This window comes from Nannospalax galili, unplaced genomic scaffold (genome assembly GCF_000622305.1).
Source record: "Nannospalax galili isolate Female #2095 unplaced genomic scaffold, S.galili_v1.0 scaffold369, whole genome shotgun sequence".
Classification (NCBI taxonomy): Eukaryota; Metazoa; Chordata; class Mammalia; order Rodentia; family Spalacidae; genus Nannospalax; species Nannospalax galili.
Window position 1 is genome coordinate 1,712,680 of NW_008360318.1, and position 19,434 is coordinate 1,732,113.

At 40.4% G+C, this 19,434-nt stretch overlaps 1 protein-coding gene across 8 annotated transcripts in view; it reads left to right on the forward strand.

The window, feature by feature from the left end:
- Aste1 (asteroid homolog 1) overlaps positions 1–11,532 on the forward strand; it is a 67,986-nt gene extending 56,454 nt beyond the window's left edge. For 4 of the 8 annotated variants that reach the window (XM_029559671.1, XM_029559672.1, XM_029559670.1 and 1 more), the window contains 4 exons: positions 983–2,297; positions 7,094–7,304; positions 9,004–9,196; positions 11,061–11,532. In XM_029559671.1, coding sequence (XP_029415531.1) covers positions 1,005–2,297; positions 7,094–7,304; positions 9,004–9,196; positions 11,061–11,388 — 2,025 coding nt within the window. In that variant the 5' untranslated portion in view covers positions 983–1,004 and the 3' untranslated portion in view covers positions 11,389–11,532. Of the gene's footprint in view, positions 1–982; positions 2,298–7,093; positions 7,305–7,402; positions 8,416–9,003; positions 9,197–11,060 lie in introns of those variants that run through there. The other 4 variants (XM_017796102.2, XM_029559673.1, XM_017796104.2 and 1 more) reach the window with 4 other exon arrangements.
- The last annotated feature ends 7,902 nt before the right edge of the window (positions 11,533–19,434 follow it).

A 19,434-nucleotide genomic window follows, 5' to 3' on the forward strand; every position in this document is an offset into this window, starting at 1 on the left:
CAGTGTTTGAGGATTAGATCGTGTATTACCTTTTGTGGGCCTTTCCCGTGTCCAGCTTGCATTTGTTGAGCTACTCGATGCAAGGTTCAATAATTAGACGACAGTGAGCCCAAGGGTTTGCAGAAACTTTCCAAGACAGACCGGTAAAGAAATTACTACCGTTCAGAATGAAACTGTTGTGATGCTGACAGCTGGGTCTAAGGTGAATCGAGAGCAAAACGTAAGCAGATGCCAAAAAAATTAGTAATCAGGATAAATTTTAATGCAGTGTCTCCAAAACTCAGAATGCAAAAATTCCAAGATTGAAGCAACTTCATGATTTTAAACAAAGACAAGATTAATAATCGTACCATATTAAACTAGTTTGAAGTCTTGAGACCAGAGGAAAACCCAGTAATACCAATCGTATGGGTTAAGTTAGCCAGCTAAGCCAAAAGAATCCCAGTTGGGGTGAAGAAGCATAAAGGTGTAGTTTCTTACCCCAGAGTCTGCCATCCAGTGGCCCTCACATCTAAGACCTGTAAGAAGTTCCCAGGGACTTATTACCAATAAGAAAGAAAAATTGGATCTCTATGATGTGTCCTACACAATTTAGTTTACGGAAGCCCAGTGCTTTTGGATTTACAATGACATTGATAAGGGTTTCAATTTTATAGCTTGGGACTTTGCTTTGATCCCCCATCAAATAGATGGAAACTTATCACCTCAGAATCACAAGTTCATTTGTATATTGGTGTGTCTATAATGTTCCTTTGGAATCAGGAGCAGCCTCAATCAGTAACCAAAGATCAAAACCCATGAAACTACTGAGCTTGTGTCTTGTCTCACACACAAGGAAAGCAGTTTATTTTTAGGTGCTCAGCTAGATATGTTGCTACCCAACATACTCTTCTAAAGAGCGCTTTACATTTTCTATTGAAGCAATGATTTAGTGCCCCCCTAAGTAGCATTAATTAAAAATGTGTTTTCTTGTTTTCAACAGGTACTTCTGATTGTCAATCATCATGGGTATCCGAGGACTAATGAGTTTCGTGGAAGATCATAGTAATGAGTTTTTCACTGATTTAAAGTTGCAGGACACAAAAATTATCATTGATGGCTATGCTCTTTTCCACCGACTTTGCTTCAATTCAGACTTGGAGCTCCGGTATGGAGGGGACTATGATTCATTTGCAGATGTTGTACAGAAATTCTTTGAATCACTGTTTGCATGTAATATCTGTCCATATGTAGTATTAGATGGAGGATGTGACATTTCAGATAAAAAGCTTACCACTTTAAAGGATAGAGCTAGAGAGAAGATCCAGGCAGCCCATTCCCTTTCTGTTGGTGGAGGTGGGAATGTATGTCCCTTACTTATCCGAGAAGTGTTCATACAGGCTTTGGTCAAACTGCAGGTATGCTTTGTCCAGTGCTTTTCAGAAGCAGATCGTGACATTATGACTCTTGCCAATCATTGGAATTGCCCTGTGCTATCATCAGATAGTGACTTTTGCATTTTTGACCTGAAAAGTGGATTTTGCCCACTGAATACCTTTCAGTGGAGAAATCTGAACACTGTTAAGGATACACAAAGTTACTATATTCCTGCCAAGTGTTTTTCCATTGATGCATTCTGCAATCACTTCAGCAACATGAACAAAGCTCTGTTACCTCTCTTTGCGGTGCTGTGTGGAAATGACCATGTTAATCTTCCCATCATGGAGACATTCTTAAGTAAAGTACATCTTCCTCTTGGTTCTAAGGGGAGGAGACACCACCGAGTTATGGGACTTCTGAACTGGATATCTAATTTTGATGACCCTACCGAAGCACTAGATAATGTTCTGAAGTATCTCCCCAAAAAGAAACGAGAAAATGTTAAGGAAGTCCTCTGCTGTGCTATGGAGGAGTACCAGCAGTCCTCCGTGAAGCTGCAGGACTTCTTCCAGTCTGGCACTTACGTATGTCCAGAGGCTTTGAATCTGGGTTTACCAGAATGGGTACTAGTGTCTTTGGCCAAAGGCCAGCTCTCTCCTTTCATCAGTGATGCTCTGGTGCTCAGAAGAACCATTCTTCACACACAGGTAGAAAACATGCAGCAACCAAATGCCCACAGAATATCTCAGCCCATCCGACAAATCATCTACGGGCTTCTTTTGAATTCTTCACATCCAGAAGACATATCCCAGAATGCAATGCCTTCTCAGCCTCTAGCTTTCAATGAAGTGGAAAGAATTAATAAAAATATCAAAACATCAATTGTTTATGCAGTACAACTGCCCAAGGATCATTCTGACTTGAGCAGATTGACTGAGGTAAGTTTTTTGTAACACTAATAAAAGTCTTTTAATCACTTTATAGGTTGGATGGTGCTTTCATATATATGCTTGCTTTTTAAAAAAAAAAAAATTGTTTTTTTTATAAGTGTTTCATTTGCCTGTATGTATACCTAGTGTGTGCGCAGTGCCCACGGAGGCCAGAAGAGGGTGATGGTAACTGAACCCTAGTTGTCTGGAATAATAGCTAGTGCTCTTAACCCCCAAGCCACCTTTCCAGCCCCTGTACACTTGCTCTTAATACAACGTACTGAGATTGGTTGCTATCTTGCCTTCATTTTATAACACTGGTGAACTAAACCTAGCACTGTTAGAGCTAAATCTGACATTTCCAACATACTTCCGTAGTCTGTTTTCTTTGCAATTATTATATTGACCCCAACTACCCAGAGAATGGGGTTATAAAGCTTAAAAACAAAAAAAGGAAAAAATTCTGAACAGCAAAAATAAAGTGCAGATAGGCACTTGATTCAGACACAGGCATAACATTTTACATTACCTCAGAGTTCAATTAAGATTAATACTGATGCTTCATTCTAATGTTTTTTATTTCTTTTGATGAGGACTCTGGTCAGGCTTCAGGTTTATGGCATCTTGGTGGCTCACTTAATTTGATACTTAGCCTACCTTGGTGCTTAAGCCTATAACACTCAGCTCAATCCTTGTTTCAGGGGAGATGTTCTCATGGATCCTAGTATTGTCTTTGCTTTTTATAATATTAGGTAAATATATTAAAAATTAAAATATAAAATTGTTTATCTCAATAACACAATTAAACTTACAAATTAAATGTAAATAGACTTAAGCCAGGAGTGGTGGCACATGCCTTTAGTTCCAGCACTTGGGAGGCAGAGGCAGGTGGATCTCTGTGAGTTCAAGGCCAGCCTGGTCTACATAGTGAGTTCCAGGCCAGCTGGGGCTACAGGGAGACCCTGACTCAAAAAGACCAAAAGAAAAAGAAAAAAGTAAATGGACTTATAAAACCAGTTGCAGTGCCCATTGAGTTTTCTTAGCTCCAACTAAATATTCAGACTCATAACCCACTTTGCCAGTCTACTCACAGATGAAGGACAGCAGCCACAACATCCCTTCAGGTTTGGTCAGACTTTACATGCCTCCAATCACTCCAGTCAGTGATTCTACATCATCAGTGAATCTGTACCCCAGGGGACATGTGGGCAGTGATTGTCACTAGAAAGAGGGAAGGGTGGGGTTGCTCCTGGCATCTAGTGGGGATGGGCCATGCATGCTGCTAAGCATCTTTCAATGCCCAATCATCCCCCACAATGAAGAATTAATTATCTGACCCCAAATTTCCATTATGCCTCTTGAGCCCCTCCACTAGTGACAGCATAAGCCTGAGGAAAGGAGATGCATAAGTGGATGCCAAAAGCCTCTCTGGCACTGGAGAGTGATTGCTAATAGGAACAGGACTTCTTTGGGGAGTGAGTGTCTGGAATTAGTGATGACTGCACAGGTTTAGAAATATTCTAAAACCACTGAATTACATACTTAAAAAATGAATTTTTACACGTGGTTTATATTTCAAAGAAAGCAACAGAGTCTCACTTAAAAGCCTTCCCCTATAGGATCCTGTCTGTACTCTATAAAAGAATTGCTCTCTCTGGCTTCTTCTGTTGAACACATTTGTGAGATTCACTTATTGCTGTGGATAGGTGTAAATCATTCATTTCTCACTACTGTAAACTTACTGCATTGTGGGAATATACCACAAATGGCTTTTCTGTTTTACAAGTGGTGGATTCCAGGTTGTGCTATTTCAGATAGTGCCGTGAGCCTTGTGGTATACATCTCTTGGGAACATAGGACACCTTACTATTGCACATACAACTACCAGTGGAATTACTGGGTCGGGTGATTTACATTATGCTCAGCTTATGCAAAGTATTATGAAATCATCTTTCATACTACAGCAATTACTATTCCCACGACCTGCAAGGAGAGTACTTCCTAACCTTGCCAACATTAGGTGTTTTCTAGCCCTTTAGATGCTTTTGGCTCTTCTAGTGGTGATACTATTATCTTAGCTGTTTGGATAGGCAATTTGTATTTCTTTGACTTATTTGAGCACTGTTTCTTGTGTATGAAGTTTCTGTTCAGTCTTTTGCCTGTTTTTCTGGGATTTTGCACACTGATAGTTTGTTAATGTGAATAAGACCTCCCATTCTGACTTTTTACTATAGTATATTTTGATGAACAATTTTTAGTATAGTCATTTAAATTTGTATTTATGGTTTCTTTTGTGATCTGCTTAGGCATTACCTATTCCCAGGATCATGAAAATGGCTTCTTTTCCCTTTCACATTTAAATCTACAATCTGTCCAGAAGTGGGCAGTATGTGCTGTGAAACAGGGATCAGGACACTTTTCCTGCTGTAAAACCCAGCTGAATTGATGAGATGTAGCATGCTGATTGCATTCCTTGCTGAATGATACCTAAAGTGTGCTCAGCACATACATATATTCAAAGTAGGATGAAATTATAGTTCACACCCTTAACTGTAGTATCACTTTGCTTTCCTTTGGCATGTGTTAATCAGTTCTGTATTTAGCTCAATGCTTTTAGCTCTGATCAGCCTATGATAATTCTAAATGGCACTGGATGCAAGTGTATTTCCAAATACAAATGCAGGTACAAGTACAGAAACCTTGTGCTCCTCTGTATTTGCTTTTAACATGTGACAGTACTTCGTCAGCTTTGTGCCAGCTCATGATAGATAGAAACTGTACACACGGGCTCATGTAATTCCCACAGGATACATGCACATAGGATAGTATTATGTTGTAGTTTCAGTGGACAGAACATCACTCAATGGATAAATGGTTCCCAGTATGTGCAGCAGTGCCTCTTAGCAATGCTTCTGCCTCTTGTGCTTACTTTCCCCGCCCTCGGGTAAAGAGCAGAGGAAGTCCCTGTTTAGAAGGTGCTAAGTATTGCTGAGTTCAAGGAAACATCTTGTGTAACTGGTAAGGCCCATTTTACAGATGGTCAGCCAAGAAAAAACTTGGAAATTTGCCCAAACTGACAGAGTTGTGGAGAACCGAACATCCCTGAAGTTAAACCCTAGACTTTGCTTCAGAAAAAAAATGTAACTTGGTGGGGCCAGGGGGGCGGTGGGGGGGCTGGAAAGATGGCTCAGTGATTAAGAGCACTGATTGCTCTTACAAAGGACCCAGGATCAGTTCCCCACTACCGATGTGGCAACTAACAACCACCTGTAACTCCCTGCTGGCTTCTGTGGACACTGATGCATTTACACACACACACACACACACACACACACACACACACACTGTGGACACTGATGCATTTACACACACACATACACATACACACACACACACAGAGATGCAGGCAAAACACTCATCATAAAATCTTTTTTCTTTTTGAGATAGGGTTTCCCTGTAGACACACACACACACACACACACACACACACACACACACACACACAGAGATGCAGGTAAAACACACATCATAAAATAAATCTTTTTTTCTTTTTGAGATAGGGTTTCCCTGTAGCCCCAGCTGGCCTGGAACTCACTATATAAGCCAGGCTGACCTTCACCTCAAGAGATCCACCTGCTTCTGCCTGAGATCAAAGGCGTGTGCCACCATGCCCAGTTATAAATAAATCTTTAAAAAAAATTTTAATTGTAACTTGGCTTGGGAATTCAGTAATTATATGGCAAAAGAATGGACTTTTTGGCTCTATGTGATTCTGTTTAAGCTTAGATTTGTTTTTACTTAAGTGTGAATGCTACTTCAAGTAGGCGGTTATTCCCATACTATAAAAGTCAGCATATCTCATTATACAATTTCATATTAAATCATTAAGCTCTGTTTGGAATCATTATACTATCCAAAGGCCTCAGCAATTAATCATTCAACTGTTTTGTTAGTTATGATGTATTTTATTTCAGAGTAACATCTCTGTTCTCAGCTATCAGTCATACTTAATATTAACCATGTGGTAAAGTGCTGAGAACTGTCTCATCCTCCCAGAAAAAAAAAAATACTTTTCAAGCTGCCTATGGATTCTAGGAGTACACCTATTTTCTTAAAAGTTTGGTTATAATGTTCACCTGAAAGTGTGTTTGAAATAGTCTTAAAAGTATAAAATTGTGGCATGTAAGGTCTTTCATGGTTCTCAACATCTTCAGATTCATTCAATTAAAATTATTTCAAGCAGCTCAAAAGCCCTCACTGCTCATTGCTTCTCAGCTGATATTTGAAGTATCCTCTACTGTGGTGTGGACTGCAAGCACATACAGGTTGTCAGTCATCCCTGCCTCCCTTGAACACATCTCTGACCTTTCAGTAGCCATATGCCACAGAAGGTGTGTATAATCCAGTTTATTCTGTGGAGGGGATCAGTAACGGCATCACAAAGAGAGTGGTACCTAAACCCACTCCAGCAAGTAAGGGCAAGGCTGTTTCCCACAGTAAATTATATAGGCTGCTAGTTAAAATGTAGGCTCTTGGACTCTCTTCAAATTACTGAATCAAAATTAAAGGGTAGAACTCAGGATTGAATTTCTAAAGCTTCCCAAAGGATGTATATACTGAGTATGTTCACCAGCCTAGAGAGAGGAAGCAGAGACACAAGAAATGCTGTTTTAGAGGGTAGAGACCCCTTCACAAGAACCATCATCAACTAACGGCTGAATTAAATCACTTCATGCTACAAAAATAAGTTTTTTTTAAAAAACAATATTCCCTAAAGTAATATGCAGAATGTTTGATATTTCCAGCTCTCCTTGGCTCGGCGGCAGACACTTCTGTTAGAAGCCCTGAAGGTGAAACAGGTTGTCCTAGAGTCCATCCCTACTTTTCTGAAGTTGCCCATTGCTGTCAGTTGCTACTGGTTACAGCACACAGAGGCCAAGGCAAAGCTGTATCATCTACAGGCCTTGCTGCTGGGAATGCTGATGGAGCCTTTGCACGCCATCATCAACAGTCCTGGTAGGTTCTGGAAATCCCAGGGATATGTTTTATACAAGCTGTGCATACTCAAGAATTCACAAAAATGTTCAATTATTTACCCCTATTACTGACAGCAGAACTTAGAAGTGAAGGTGTCAAAATGTCATTCCTTCATTGTTCAGTATTTTTTAGTAGTTGATGCACCAAGCTTGGTGCCAGGGGCTTGGCTCCAGGTGTCAAGCTGAGATGTGCTGGTACTGCCTCACCTTGCCTGCTCTGCAGCTCTTCCTGCTTTAATTTGTGCAGTGTAACAGTGTGCTTTGTCAGTTGCATTTTGAACTTCATTCCTGCTCTCCCATCAATAATACAGCAGCAACAACCCATTATAAACTTACTTCCACTTGCCCAGAAATAGAACCTCTGAATGCCTACAACCACAATAAACATTGCTATTCATGCTGCTTTTTAGCCAACCTTTTAATGCTACTGTAAGTCAGTAAGTTACGGTGGAAGGGAAACCAAAGTTTCTACTAGAGATACCCTGGGCAATTCATTGTGCATTTAGGTATTGGGTGAAATAAATACTGACACACTGGAACCCTGTAGTTCTTTTAATGCAACATTCTCCTTAAAAGATTATGAATGCTAGAATGCTATCTATATGTATAAAACTATCACACTGTACAACAGTTCCAGTTTTTGACTATTTAAATTCAAATAGAAACTTTAGCTTTACAGAGGCCACATTTGGATGTAGGATACTGTGTTGCACAGCACAGATATAGAACAGTCCCCTCACTGCAGAGTTCTGCTGGTTACTTAGCCTATTTTTATGAAAGAGTAAGTTAAATCAAAACAGCGTGAATTCAGAATACCCCAAGAATTAAGGCAGTAGCCATCAGAGGACCATTGGTATATGACAGTCAGTACAAAACTGGTCAGGCCCAGTACTGCTTTCAGAACACTTGTTGAGGCTATGTTCTCTGAATAATAACCACAAGAAGTTCCTGCAGCACAAGCCCATTAAGATTTTTTTTTTCCTGTGAGTCCTACAGAAGGGGCATGTCAAGGGTCTGTCTGTTTTCTTCTAGGAAATGTGGAGCCCGTGCCCAGGCAGGCTCAGTGCCTTGCTGCTCGCTAATTGTGAAAGGTGGGCCTCCTTTTTATTACTTTCAAGTTGGTCCCAATGTTATTTTGTGCAGCTCAGCTCAAACCAGCGTGCACAAACTGCATTTCCTAGGGTGGTTGCTTCTTGCCCCTTATCTTCTATTACGTAAAGAAGCTGAATACTTGTCAAGTTCTTTGCCATACTTTAGTGTCCTGTTCTAGGTTAAAATGTGCTTTGACTATGTGAGCTGTTCTAAGATAAGTGCACTACCCCAGAAGGGTTTCCATAAAAGGAATCTGAGTGAAAGGACAGTAACGAGAATGGTGTTTAATAGATTTTCTGTTTTCATAGACACAGATTTTAGAGAATTTACATGCAGACGTACTTAAAGTCAGGTGGCATACCAGTGGGAGAGATCTTATTTCAAGGGAAAAATAATTTGGGGTTGAATAGTCATCATTATAAAGGAACTACAGTGTAAATATTTCAGTTTTTACAGTAAGGCATTTATAAAGCCAAAGAGAAGACAATTTAAACTAATTATCTTCTTTGTGGAATTTGAAGCTGTACGAAGTGCAAGGTGATGCCGTGTTTCTGGAAATACTGCCTTTGGGTGGTTTCTTTGTCTAGGTAAGGAAGATCCACGGGCAGGTGCTAAGATGTTGTATGAAGAGTTCCAAAAGGTGAAGGAGTCAGCGCGGCCCAGTGCCAGATTAGATCTAGACACAGCTCACATCTTCTGTCAGTGGCAGTGCTGTCTTCAGATGGGGATGTATCTCAACCAGCTGCTGTCCACGCCTCTCCCAGAGCCAGACCTAACTCGGTAAGCACCAGGAAACTTTAATTCAGATGGATACAGCAAAGGTTAATGTCTTAATCTTTAAGCAAAAAAGTTACTTTAAAAACAGTGTTACTATAATTGATCTCAGAACACTTATGACTGAAGCACTGGAAACGGGACAGAGTCCCATGTTTCTTAATAATCAGCTGATGGTAGAACATTACTCCTGCCCTAATTCTTTCAGGTGTCTGAAGTAGCACTGAATGGGGACTTTCTTTTGTCACTCTACTGAAATACCACACACACCCACCACGTCTTGTTGCTGTTACATATTTACTCTTTGGCATATTGCCCATTCACTCAAATATTTATTAAATGCCTACTTTGTACTAGGGTATAGTAAACAAAACCAAAGTCTGCTCTTACGGAGCTTTTATTCTAGTGATATAATTAGACTCTTTTCTAGATGTTTTGTCTTGCCAGGCAATATATGAGGAAGGGGGGAGGCAGGAAGGGAGTTGAGCCCATATGTCAGAGTTAACTCTAGAGTTTAAGCTGGGTGGGACAGATAAGAATGGTTAAGTGTCAGATGTGGGCCCCTAGAAATGTAGGCGTCTTGGTAATTATCCATCTAGGAAGTACAAGAGGAAGATGAAAAGGTGATAGTTAGAAAATGGAATTCCTGAGATTGTGTATATGCTTGATCTCCATTCCAAGGCAAGCTCTGTGATTGTACCTTAGAACCTAGCATATTCTGAATGAGTGATAATATACGGAGGCACACAAGGTGTAATGGTTTGACTTCGAGTATGTTTCAAGTTAAAAAGTTTAGCAGTAAAAGGTTGCTTGCTTGTTTATTTTTTGTGGTATTAGGGATTGAACACAGGGCCTGTACTTTGTCAGGCAAGCACTCTACCAATGACCTATAACCCCAGCCCTAGGTTTGTTATATACCTCTAGGCCTCATGTTCAAGCAAACCCCAAAACCCTCAATACAAAGTATGATGAAATGGCCTTTAACCTTTGGGTTCTTTCTTCCTTCTAGTAAGTTTGGTCATTCTTGACTGCATCCTCTCTGGGTACCACAGTTCCCTTCATAACAAAAAAACAACACCCTCCAGTTTTCCTAATACATCTTCCAGCAGGATTGTTGTTGCATCTCCACATAATCGAGGCTTTTTAAATGTTGATTTTACACAGATTAAATGAGGGTTCTACATTGATTGCTAAAGCACTGGTTGATCAGCTCTGGCTGTGAGTCACATACATTAAACTTGAGCATTCCATCTTGTATTTGTGAATTTTTAGTTCAAATAAATGACCTTGCAAATAATGCCATTATAATTTTATGTCACTTTAACAAACTGCCTGTTTGGTTTATCAGGGTCATTTTAAATTCCTTTAAAGAGGCCTTTTCAACTTGGGGTTAGAACATCATCAATTTATTGATAAGGTTTTATGTCACCAGCTAAAGTAATCATTTTAGCTACCCAGTTCCTTCTAATAAGGAACACATCAATCTTAAATAATCTAAATGAGGGGGCTGGAGAGATAGATCAGTGGTTAAGAACACTGACTGTTCTTGCAGAAGACCTGGGTTTGAATCCCAGCACCCACATGGCAGCTAACAACTGTCCATAACTCCAGTTCCAGGGGATCCAACAGCCTCTTCTGTCCTCCACGAGCATTCATTGCACGATAGGGGTGCACTTACCTACATGCAGGCAATACACGCATACACATCAAATAAAAATAGTAAATAAAATATATATTTTTTAATCTAAATGATTATATCAGAACAGAAAGCTCTGAGTGTTTAGATACATTTATTGAAACCATGTTCATCTTAGTTCTCCTCCTGCACTGAACTGATGCTTTCAAACCATGTTTTTCTCCCACTGAACAGATTGTACAGTGGAAGCCTGGTGCATGGACTATGCCAGTCACTAGCATCAACCTCTGTGGAAAGCCTTCTGAGCATGTGCCCTGAGGTGAAGCAACTTTATGAACATCTATTCAATGCCACAAGGTCATATGCCCCAGCTGAATTATTTCTACCAAAGGGTAAATCAAATTCAAAAAAGGGGGGTCAGAAGAAGAAGATTACTGGCCGGTCAAAGAACAGAGTGGGAACCACTTCAGACACCAGGAACTGGTATGAGGGAAGCAACCGATTTGGGCTGTTAATGACTGAAAACTTGGAGGAGCACATTGAGGCCTCAGAGCTTGAGTAAACTTAGTCTGCATCACATTGAATTTGTGATTCTTTCTCCTTTAACTTTTCTATAGAAAACGTATTACAGGATAAACTACAACAGATAACATTTCAATTCCAAGGTATTTTGTACTACTTTTAATAAAGCATGATTTAAGAAACATCTGCATTTCTTAAACATGTTTTCACTGTGTTCCTTTTCATTGAATTAACAGTAATGTTTTATAAACTTTCAAGTTAAAATAGCCTAGCCAGCTATATTTGTAAAAGTCCTACTTTATAATTTTTCCCATAAAATCTGGGAAATCTTTCAAAAATCTAAGTTTCTTCTTTGTATCTAAGTATGAAAAATGTGGGTCCATAAGAGAAGGAGGTCCAACAGAAAAAAAGCACCCAACATTGATAAGCACTTCAGTACACAATAGGTCTTAAACTGTAATTCCCCCAGCAACACAAATAGCATTCTAAGCTGCTACATCTCAAGAAGACTGAGAAGAAAGGATCTCAGATCAGTGCTGGGCTCTAGGTTGTCTTTTACTCATGAGGTGTTGAAAAGTGCTCCAGAATTGGTTTTGATTGGTTTTGATTTTTGTTGTGCTGGAGATCCAATACAGGGCCTGACACATGCTAGGCAAGTATTCTACTACTAAGCTAACTCTCAACCCCAGCCAGCGATTTATACACCAAGGAATTCAAATGGAAAAGCAGATAAAATATATCATACTTGGTGATTATGAATTTTTTTGCAGGGGGGGGTCTTTTTGAGACAGGGAGCTGACCTGAACTCATTTTGTAGACCAGGCTGGCCTTCAACTCCCAGCCATCCGCCTGCCTCTGCCTCCTGAGTACTGGGACTAAAGGCATGAGAATGTATTTCTTAACGTAGTCAAAAAGTCTGGCTTGAGTGTGGTGGCACAGGCCTATAATCTCAGCACTAAGAAGGCTGGCTGAAGGTTTGAGACCACCTTGGGCAACATTCTGAGAACTCACCTCAAAAATCCAAAATGTTTGAAAAGCACTATTCTAAAATTAATAACACAAGTTGTAAAGGTGCTGGCTAGTTCCAAACAAAAATCATGAAAAAAAAAGAATAAGCAAGTGAAATGAATACAGTTGGGCAAATCTGAAAGCATATTCCAACCTTCACTTACACAACTGTGCTCTTTATCTCTGCTGGTGTATCCCATCACTAATCTTAATGAAGGCTTGAAGTTGCAAGTTTGAATAGGCCTACGTCTAGTTCCTCACATCTGACAATTTTCTACACTAGGTAGGCATACCATACTCTTAGAAAATAAACTAGGCACCAACTAGTATATCACACATACCTCGCAAGTATTCTCACAAATAACAGTGTTATTTGCTCCTAAAGTATTCAATTCTAAACACTGGCTCTGTTTCAAATGACAGGTTTTAGGAGGAGGGCAGTGAGATCCTTAGTAAGGTTGTTTTTGTGTCTGCACAGTGACTGTTTTTACCAAGATCAAGAGCAGTCTTACGCATCCATGTTTGAGAAGAAATGTGCTTTACCCATAAATGGTGGATCTGATGAGCACTATGTTAATTCCTGATGTTATCTTCCTTAATTCTTGGGTTTGAGACTAACAATTATTCCACTTCGAGTGTCCATTCCCTGGCTTATCAACACTGCTTTTTAGAACTGCCAACTTTGAGGCTAGAAAGATGAACCAGTAGTTAAGAGCTCTGGCTGCTCCTGCAGAGGAACCAAGTTCAGTTCCCAGCACCCACATAGTGGCTGAGAGCCATCTGTAACTCCAGTTTCAGGGGATCCAATGCCCTCTTTCTGATCTCTGCAGGCATTGTGTATCATAGATGCAGTTGCATACATGTTGAAAAACTACATGAAGTAAAACGCCAGCCTTTCATGGTTTACCACTTATTCTGGCAAGGAACTGGTTTAACAAGCACCAAAACTGGAGTGTACAGAATACAGAGTTTTAATTGAAGTGGAACTGAACTATATCAGGTATCTTTGCATTAAATTGGTTGTCACCTGTAGTCTCAGCACTAAGAAGGGAGATTAAAGCCAGTTTGGACTATATATTGAATTTGAGACTGGCCTAGACTACACAGTGATACTATCTCAAAAAATGAGGTGAGGGAGGGGTGTTTTGCCCTGAACAGAAGCTAGCTTTCCTTCTCTATCCACCTTGCAGGAAAGGACGTAACATCTGCTAATGTCCTTTCTCTCTTACTCCCTGTTAGAATCAGAAAATATGCCCACCATAGTGTATAACTGTGTGTATGAGTAGAGACGTCAAAGGCACTCACAGATCCTAACAGGGTTCACCAGAGAATACCCCAAGAGTCATTCTTGTCTAAGCTGCTTGGGAGAAATCAATGAAATTATGACATTACATAAAGCAGTCTGTCAGGTACACAATGGTCAAGTGCAGACTGAATGCTACATATGGAGTCAGAAGTCATAAGAGGCAAAGCTGAATCAGAAAGATTCCCCGTATCTGACTTTTTGCCTGGCTTTTTAAGATAGAAAAAAATGGAGATGGGATATAGTCAGCAATGGCAGCACATGCAGAAGCAGAATGTGGCACATCCCATAGTTCTAAAATCTATGGTTTCCCATATTTTCAATCAAGTTCTATCAAGTGAAATCTTACATGACACCTTGGAAATTGAAGTCTTCAGTTAGCAGTCCAAATAAAAAAAGAACTCTGGACAGCTAACATGAATAAACCTTAGAGGTAAAATTGGAGAAAGGAAATCATTTACTATAATATGACCGCGTTCTGTATTTAGTGGTGATGAAAATTATACTTGATAGCTGTTTTGTCCAAGACTGCTGGAGCACTGCAGCTGTCAACTTGCACACCTGGAAAGAAGACACCTCAACTGAGGGATTTCCTCCATCAGACTGGTGTATGGCTATGTCTGTGAGACATTTTCTTGACTGTTGAGTGATGTGGGCACCGCTGTGGGTGGGGCCATTCCTGGGCAGGTGGTCCTCAGTTGTGTAAGAAAGCAGGCTGGCTGGCCGGGCGGGGTGGTGCACGCCTTTAATCCCAAGCAGGCGGATCTCTTTGAGTTCAAGTTCAAGGCCAGCCTGGTCTACATAGTGAGTTCCAGGACAGCTGGGGCAACAGGGAGGCCCTGTCTCAAAAAGACCAAAAAAAAAAAAAGAAAGGAAGGAAGGAAGGAAGGAAGGAAGGAAGGAAGGTTCTCTACCTTGGTTCAACAGTGCACACATGTGCTGGATAGCTTTAGTGTCAACTTGACACACCTGGGTTGAGGGAGCTGCAATTGGGGAATTGCTTCTATTGGACTGGTCTGTGGCCATGTCTGAGGGGCATCTTTTTGATGAGTGATATGGGAGGGCCCAGCCCACTGTGAGTGGTGCCACCCCTGGGCAGGTGGGCCTGTGTTGTGTAAGCAAGCAGGCTGAACTAAGGCCAGAAGAGCAAGCCAGTAAGCAGTGTTCCTCCATGTGCTGTGCTTCAGCTCCTGCCTCTCTACCTCAGGGTTCATTCCCTGAGTTCCTGCCCTGACTTCTCACCCTCAGTGATGGACTGTCATTTAGAAGAATAAGACACAGTAAACCTTTACCTTACATTGGCTTTGGTCGGAGTGCTTTATCACAACAACAGAAATCAAACTAGAACAAAGACACTGAAAGTTAATTATCTGTACGTATAAGCTCTATGATCTTTTTCATGCCAGCTCATCATGCGGGGTGTTTCAATTTGACTTTCTCATTCATATTAATTGTAATTTCAGAAGACAAAAACGTTCATCACCTAAAAGGTCTCAGAATATCTTTTCCTTTTTTGTGCATGAAAGCAAATCAATAACTACATCTCAGTTGCTGTACCATTAAATAGTAATTGTTATAGTTCACATCACTGTACAAAGATAAAACAACTTGCCTATATTATTTATAATGTCTGGTACTAAAACCTGATAAACCATGCCTGGCACTGAAATGTGATAAATAGCCATTACTGTTACATGGATATATGAAAAATAAGAGCAAAGCAAGGAACTTGGGAAAAGTGAAGTGTCAGCAGCAGAAAAAGACAGATACCATGAGACAGGCTGTCACAGCAAAGGATAGATCTGCAGTGGCAAAGGAAATCTATCAGATAAGGCCAAGAGAAGGGCAAGAATGTAAGAATGCTACAGGAACTTTGACAGAGTTGTCACGCTGAAGACACTGGAAAGAACGGAAATCCACCAATTGAATGTGAAAATCAGACAACTGACAAAGAAGGAATTATCCCTATTGGGAGCTCTCTATGCCCCCAAACCCCTTTGCATGCTGTCAAGGCATTTTCCCTAGTGTTTTTAGCTTCAGTATGAAAGGCTCCTGGGTGTGTTTAAACACATAAAAAAGCATTAAGAGGAGCTACTGCCACTTCCTAGGAATTTCCTGTTCCTGCAACTACTTGGGTTACATCCTGTGCCTCTTCCATAGCCCTTCAGCAGGCTAATCCGTTTTTCCCCTCAGAGGTATCTCTGGAAGCTGTCCTCTCCCACATGCCTTCTGGGTGGCACAACATAGACCTGGAGCAGATCTGGAAGGAAGTTACCAAGACCAGCAAGAATTTCACTTTTGTAAGGGCTAACCACAAATGGTATTGACCTTGTGTTTCCAATAGGGGAAGCAGGGCTCCTAGTACTCACCTTACAATGTCTCTGCATGCCACATTTCTATAATGAAACCCCAAAGTGACTTTGCCCCATGCACTAATTTGAAGTTTTTCTTTCTCTTGGACCAATGTATTTAAAAGCATGCTGCCCCACTTACAGCAACAGCTTTGTGGGCCACAGGGTAAGTTACTTTTTAATACTAAAATTTAAATCCATCCAACTGTAAAAATTCTAGAATGAGAACCTCATGGTGAAGAAGGAATTTTTAAAATTCAAAGGCATGGCTGCCCCAGACTATAGTGTAATAGAAAAGCAGGTAACTGAGACCAACAGTCTGGGTGTTTCCCAGGGTTCTGTTTTCAGGAAGAGGACTCAAATTTTAAATAAACATGCAATCTTCTATTCTGACTAGTCTTAATAACCTATCACATATCTGAAGGAATTAAGTCTTCCAAGTCAAGATTATATTTTAGATATATTTACATATATAGACAAGCATAGTGTTACATGCCTTTAATGTCAGCACTCAGGAGGCAGAGGCAGGTAGATCTCTGTAAAATTGTGGCCAGCCTGGTCAATATAGTGAGTTCCAGGCCAGCTGAGGCTACAGGGAAACCCTGCCTGAAAAATCAAACAAAATATACATATATTTACATATATGCATATATATTTTAAAACAATTTTCCTGTAGTAACTTGAGAGAGAAAATTTCTGTGTACAGCATAACTATTTGTCCTCAGGATCAGGGAACACCCAGGAATTTGTTTTTTGGGGGGTAGGCTACTCATAGCTTAAACACATTTACCAACTTGAATTGTTCATTAAAAAAGAGTGTACCAATACTTACTTGGTATTTGTTCTTTAATGGACTGAATTATTTGACTGAAATTTATGCCATGTGAGCAGACATATACAATTAGGAAAACTTTTCAGGTAGTTTGTATATATTAGTACTTTCTGGGGAAGACACTTGTACTTATGTCTGGAAAAACCTCCATGTGCCTATTGCTCTCCATTTTCCTCAATTTAGTTCATATGTGTTACATCACAGAGGAATGAACCAAAAGATGCTGATGTGAAAAACAGGACATCTACAGTTTCTCAATGCTTGCCATCAACGGATACAGAGTAGCTATAATAATGGAAGAGGCATAATGTGGATTCATCTGCATGTTAGCAGATGAACTTGCTCTGAAAAAAAAAAAAAAAGATGTGGAAACTGGGCTGGGAAAAATGGCTTGCTTGCAAGCAAAATGATCTGAGTTCAATTCCAAGAAACCACATTAAAAAAAAAAAAAATGCTGAGAGTCTGTAATCCCTTCACCTGGCCTCAAGAAGGTAGAAAGTGAGGAGGGCTGCCTTTGATGTTGAAATCTGAGAAGAGAACATCTACAGACTCAGTTTTCCAAACACAAAGTACAACAAGCCTTGAAGCACTGGATAAACAGGGACTGAGGAGATGGCTCAGTGGGTAAAGTGCTTGCTGCACAAGTATGAAGATCCACATAAAAATGAGGCATGGCTGCATGCACTTGTAATTCTACTGCTGAGGGTGGGGGACTCATTAGCTAGCCAATTTGGCTAAAACAGTGAACTCTAGGCTCAATGAAAGACCCTGTCTCAAAAAATATGGTGGAAAGTGAAAGAGGAAGACACCCAATGGCAACCTCCAGCCAAACATATACACAGGCGCACACACAAAAACACATGCATACATATAATACACCACATATACACCACAAAGGCATGTGTGGTGTATATTTGGAATCCCAGATAGAAAGGTGGAGCTAGACAGATCTCTAGGCTCACTAGTCTACTTGGCCAACGCCAGGCCAATAAGGAACCCTGTCAGATGGCAGCAGAGGAACACCTGAGATTAACCTCTGGCCTCAACTTGGATGTATGCATGCACATGCATACACAGAGACAAACATATACGCACACAAGGCAAACTGATGAAACTGACCTTGCTATATAAGTTGTTCATAAAGCAATAAGTGCTGCAGAGCCACATACAGACAGTAAAAATAATTCAATGGAAAGTATTTAACAATTTTACCTTAGAAATGATAAATGAGGTATAAACACATTTTGGTGTAGAATGTTCTGTGTCCCCTAAGACTGGGGTCTGGATATTTGGTCCCTACTATAACTAAAGTTCATCTTCCCTAAGCAAGATGATACATTTTAGCTTATTTGAATTCAGCCTGATTCACTGGGAAGCTGCCACTTCTCTGGTGTACTGAAGTAGGTGGGAGAGAGCAGACAGACCAGACAGAAGCAGACTACTTCAGATGGATAAAAGCTTGGGTGAAGCAAAGTAGGAGGGGAGGAAGAAGTAGATGGAGGGAGATTAGGAATATCACAGCAATGCCATAGCATATCCAAACACGCTACCCACTATAAGAACAAGGAACAGGAACAGGTGGCATGGGCTGCTGCTGCTAAAACAGGCCGAGACACACTTTCTCCACATAGAAGCCTGACAAAGATTCAAACTGACATCAGATCCGCTATAGTATACCCATCCTAGAAAGAGGAGGTTGTAGGGTAGAGAAAACAAATGCCACTCCCATATTCATTTCCTTTTTGATATTTAAATTGATGGGCAAACATTTTCTACAAAGGATCAGATGATAAATATTTTAGGTGCTGTGGGCCACATGGTCACCATTTCAACTTCTCTAATTGTTGGGGCAGGAAAGTGGCAAGAACCAATATGTAAATAAATGTATTTGGCTGTGTTCCAATAAAACTATTTTCGAAATGCAGCATGCAGATTTGGTCTGGGTGGCATCACTTGTCAACTTTGAAATAGCAGCTCCACATGGGTGGATACCTCAAAGGAGGATGAAAAGAAACTGCCTAACTTTTACACCCCTAGATTAATCAGTGGGCTATCCAGACCAACGGACAGATACTTACAACATTTAGCGCAGTCCTATTACACAGCCATACATATGAAAAGAGGGAAGATCATGAAGGAAAGCACACTAACTTCCCAAAGGTTCTCTAACAGTGGAGGGATATAGTTTGTCACGTCTTTTCGACCAGGCATACGCTTTCTGTTTTCTACACAATCAGCTACTCGATTGGAGTCTTACTATATATTTCGTGGGTAATGTTTTGAAAGCTTTGCACACCAACCTCTTTCGCATTATGGCTATAAGATGCAGATCTGACAAGAGGAACTAGTCAAGGCACAGTATTTCCTTCATGACCATAAGGTGGCACCAAAATGCCACTTCTTAACTAAAGTGCACTTTCAGTATGCTTACAACAGGGAAACTTTAGTAGATAATCACCTAGCTGTAATTTGGTTGATTGTATTAGTATTTTAAAAAACTGTATTAAAAAGCACATTTTGCCTGAGTTCTAAAGCTTGAAATACACAGCCTCAAGATGAACCTCTGGAACATATCTGTTTGCCTAATCACTG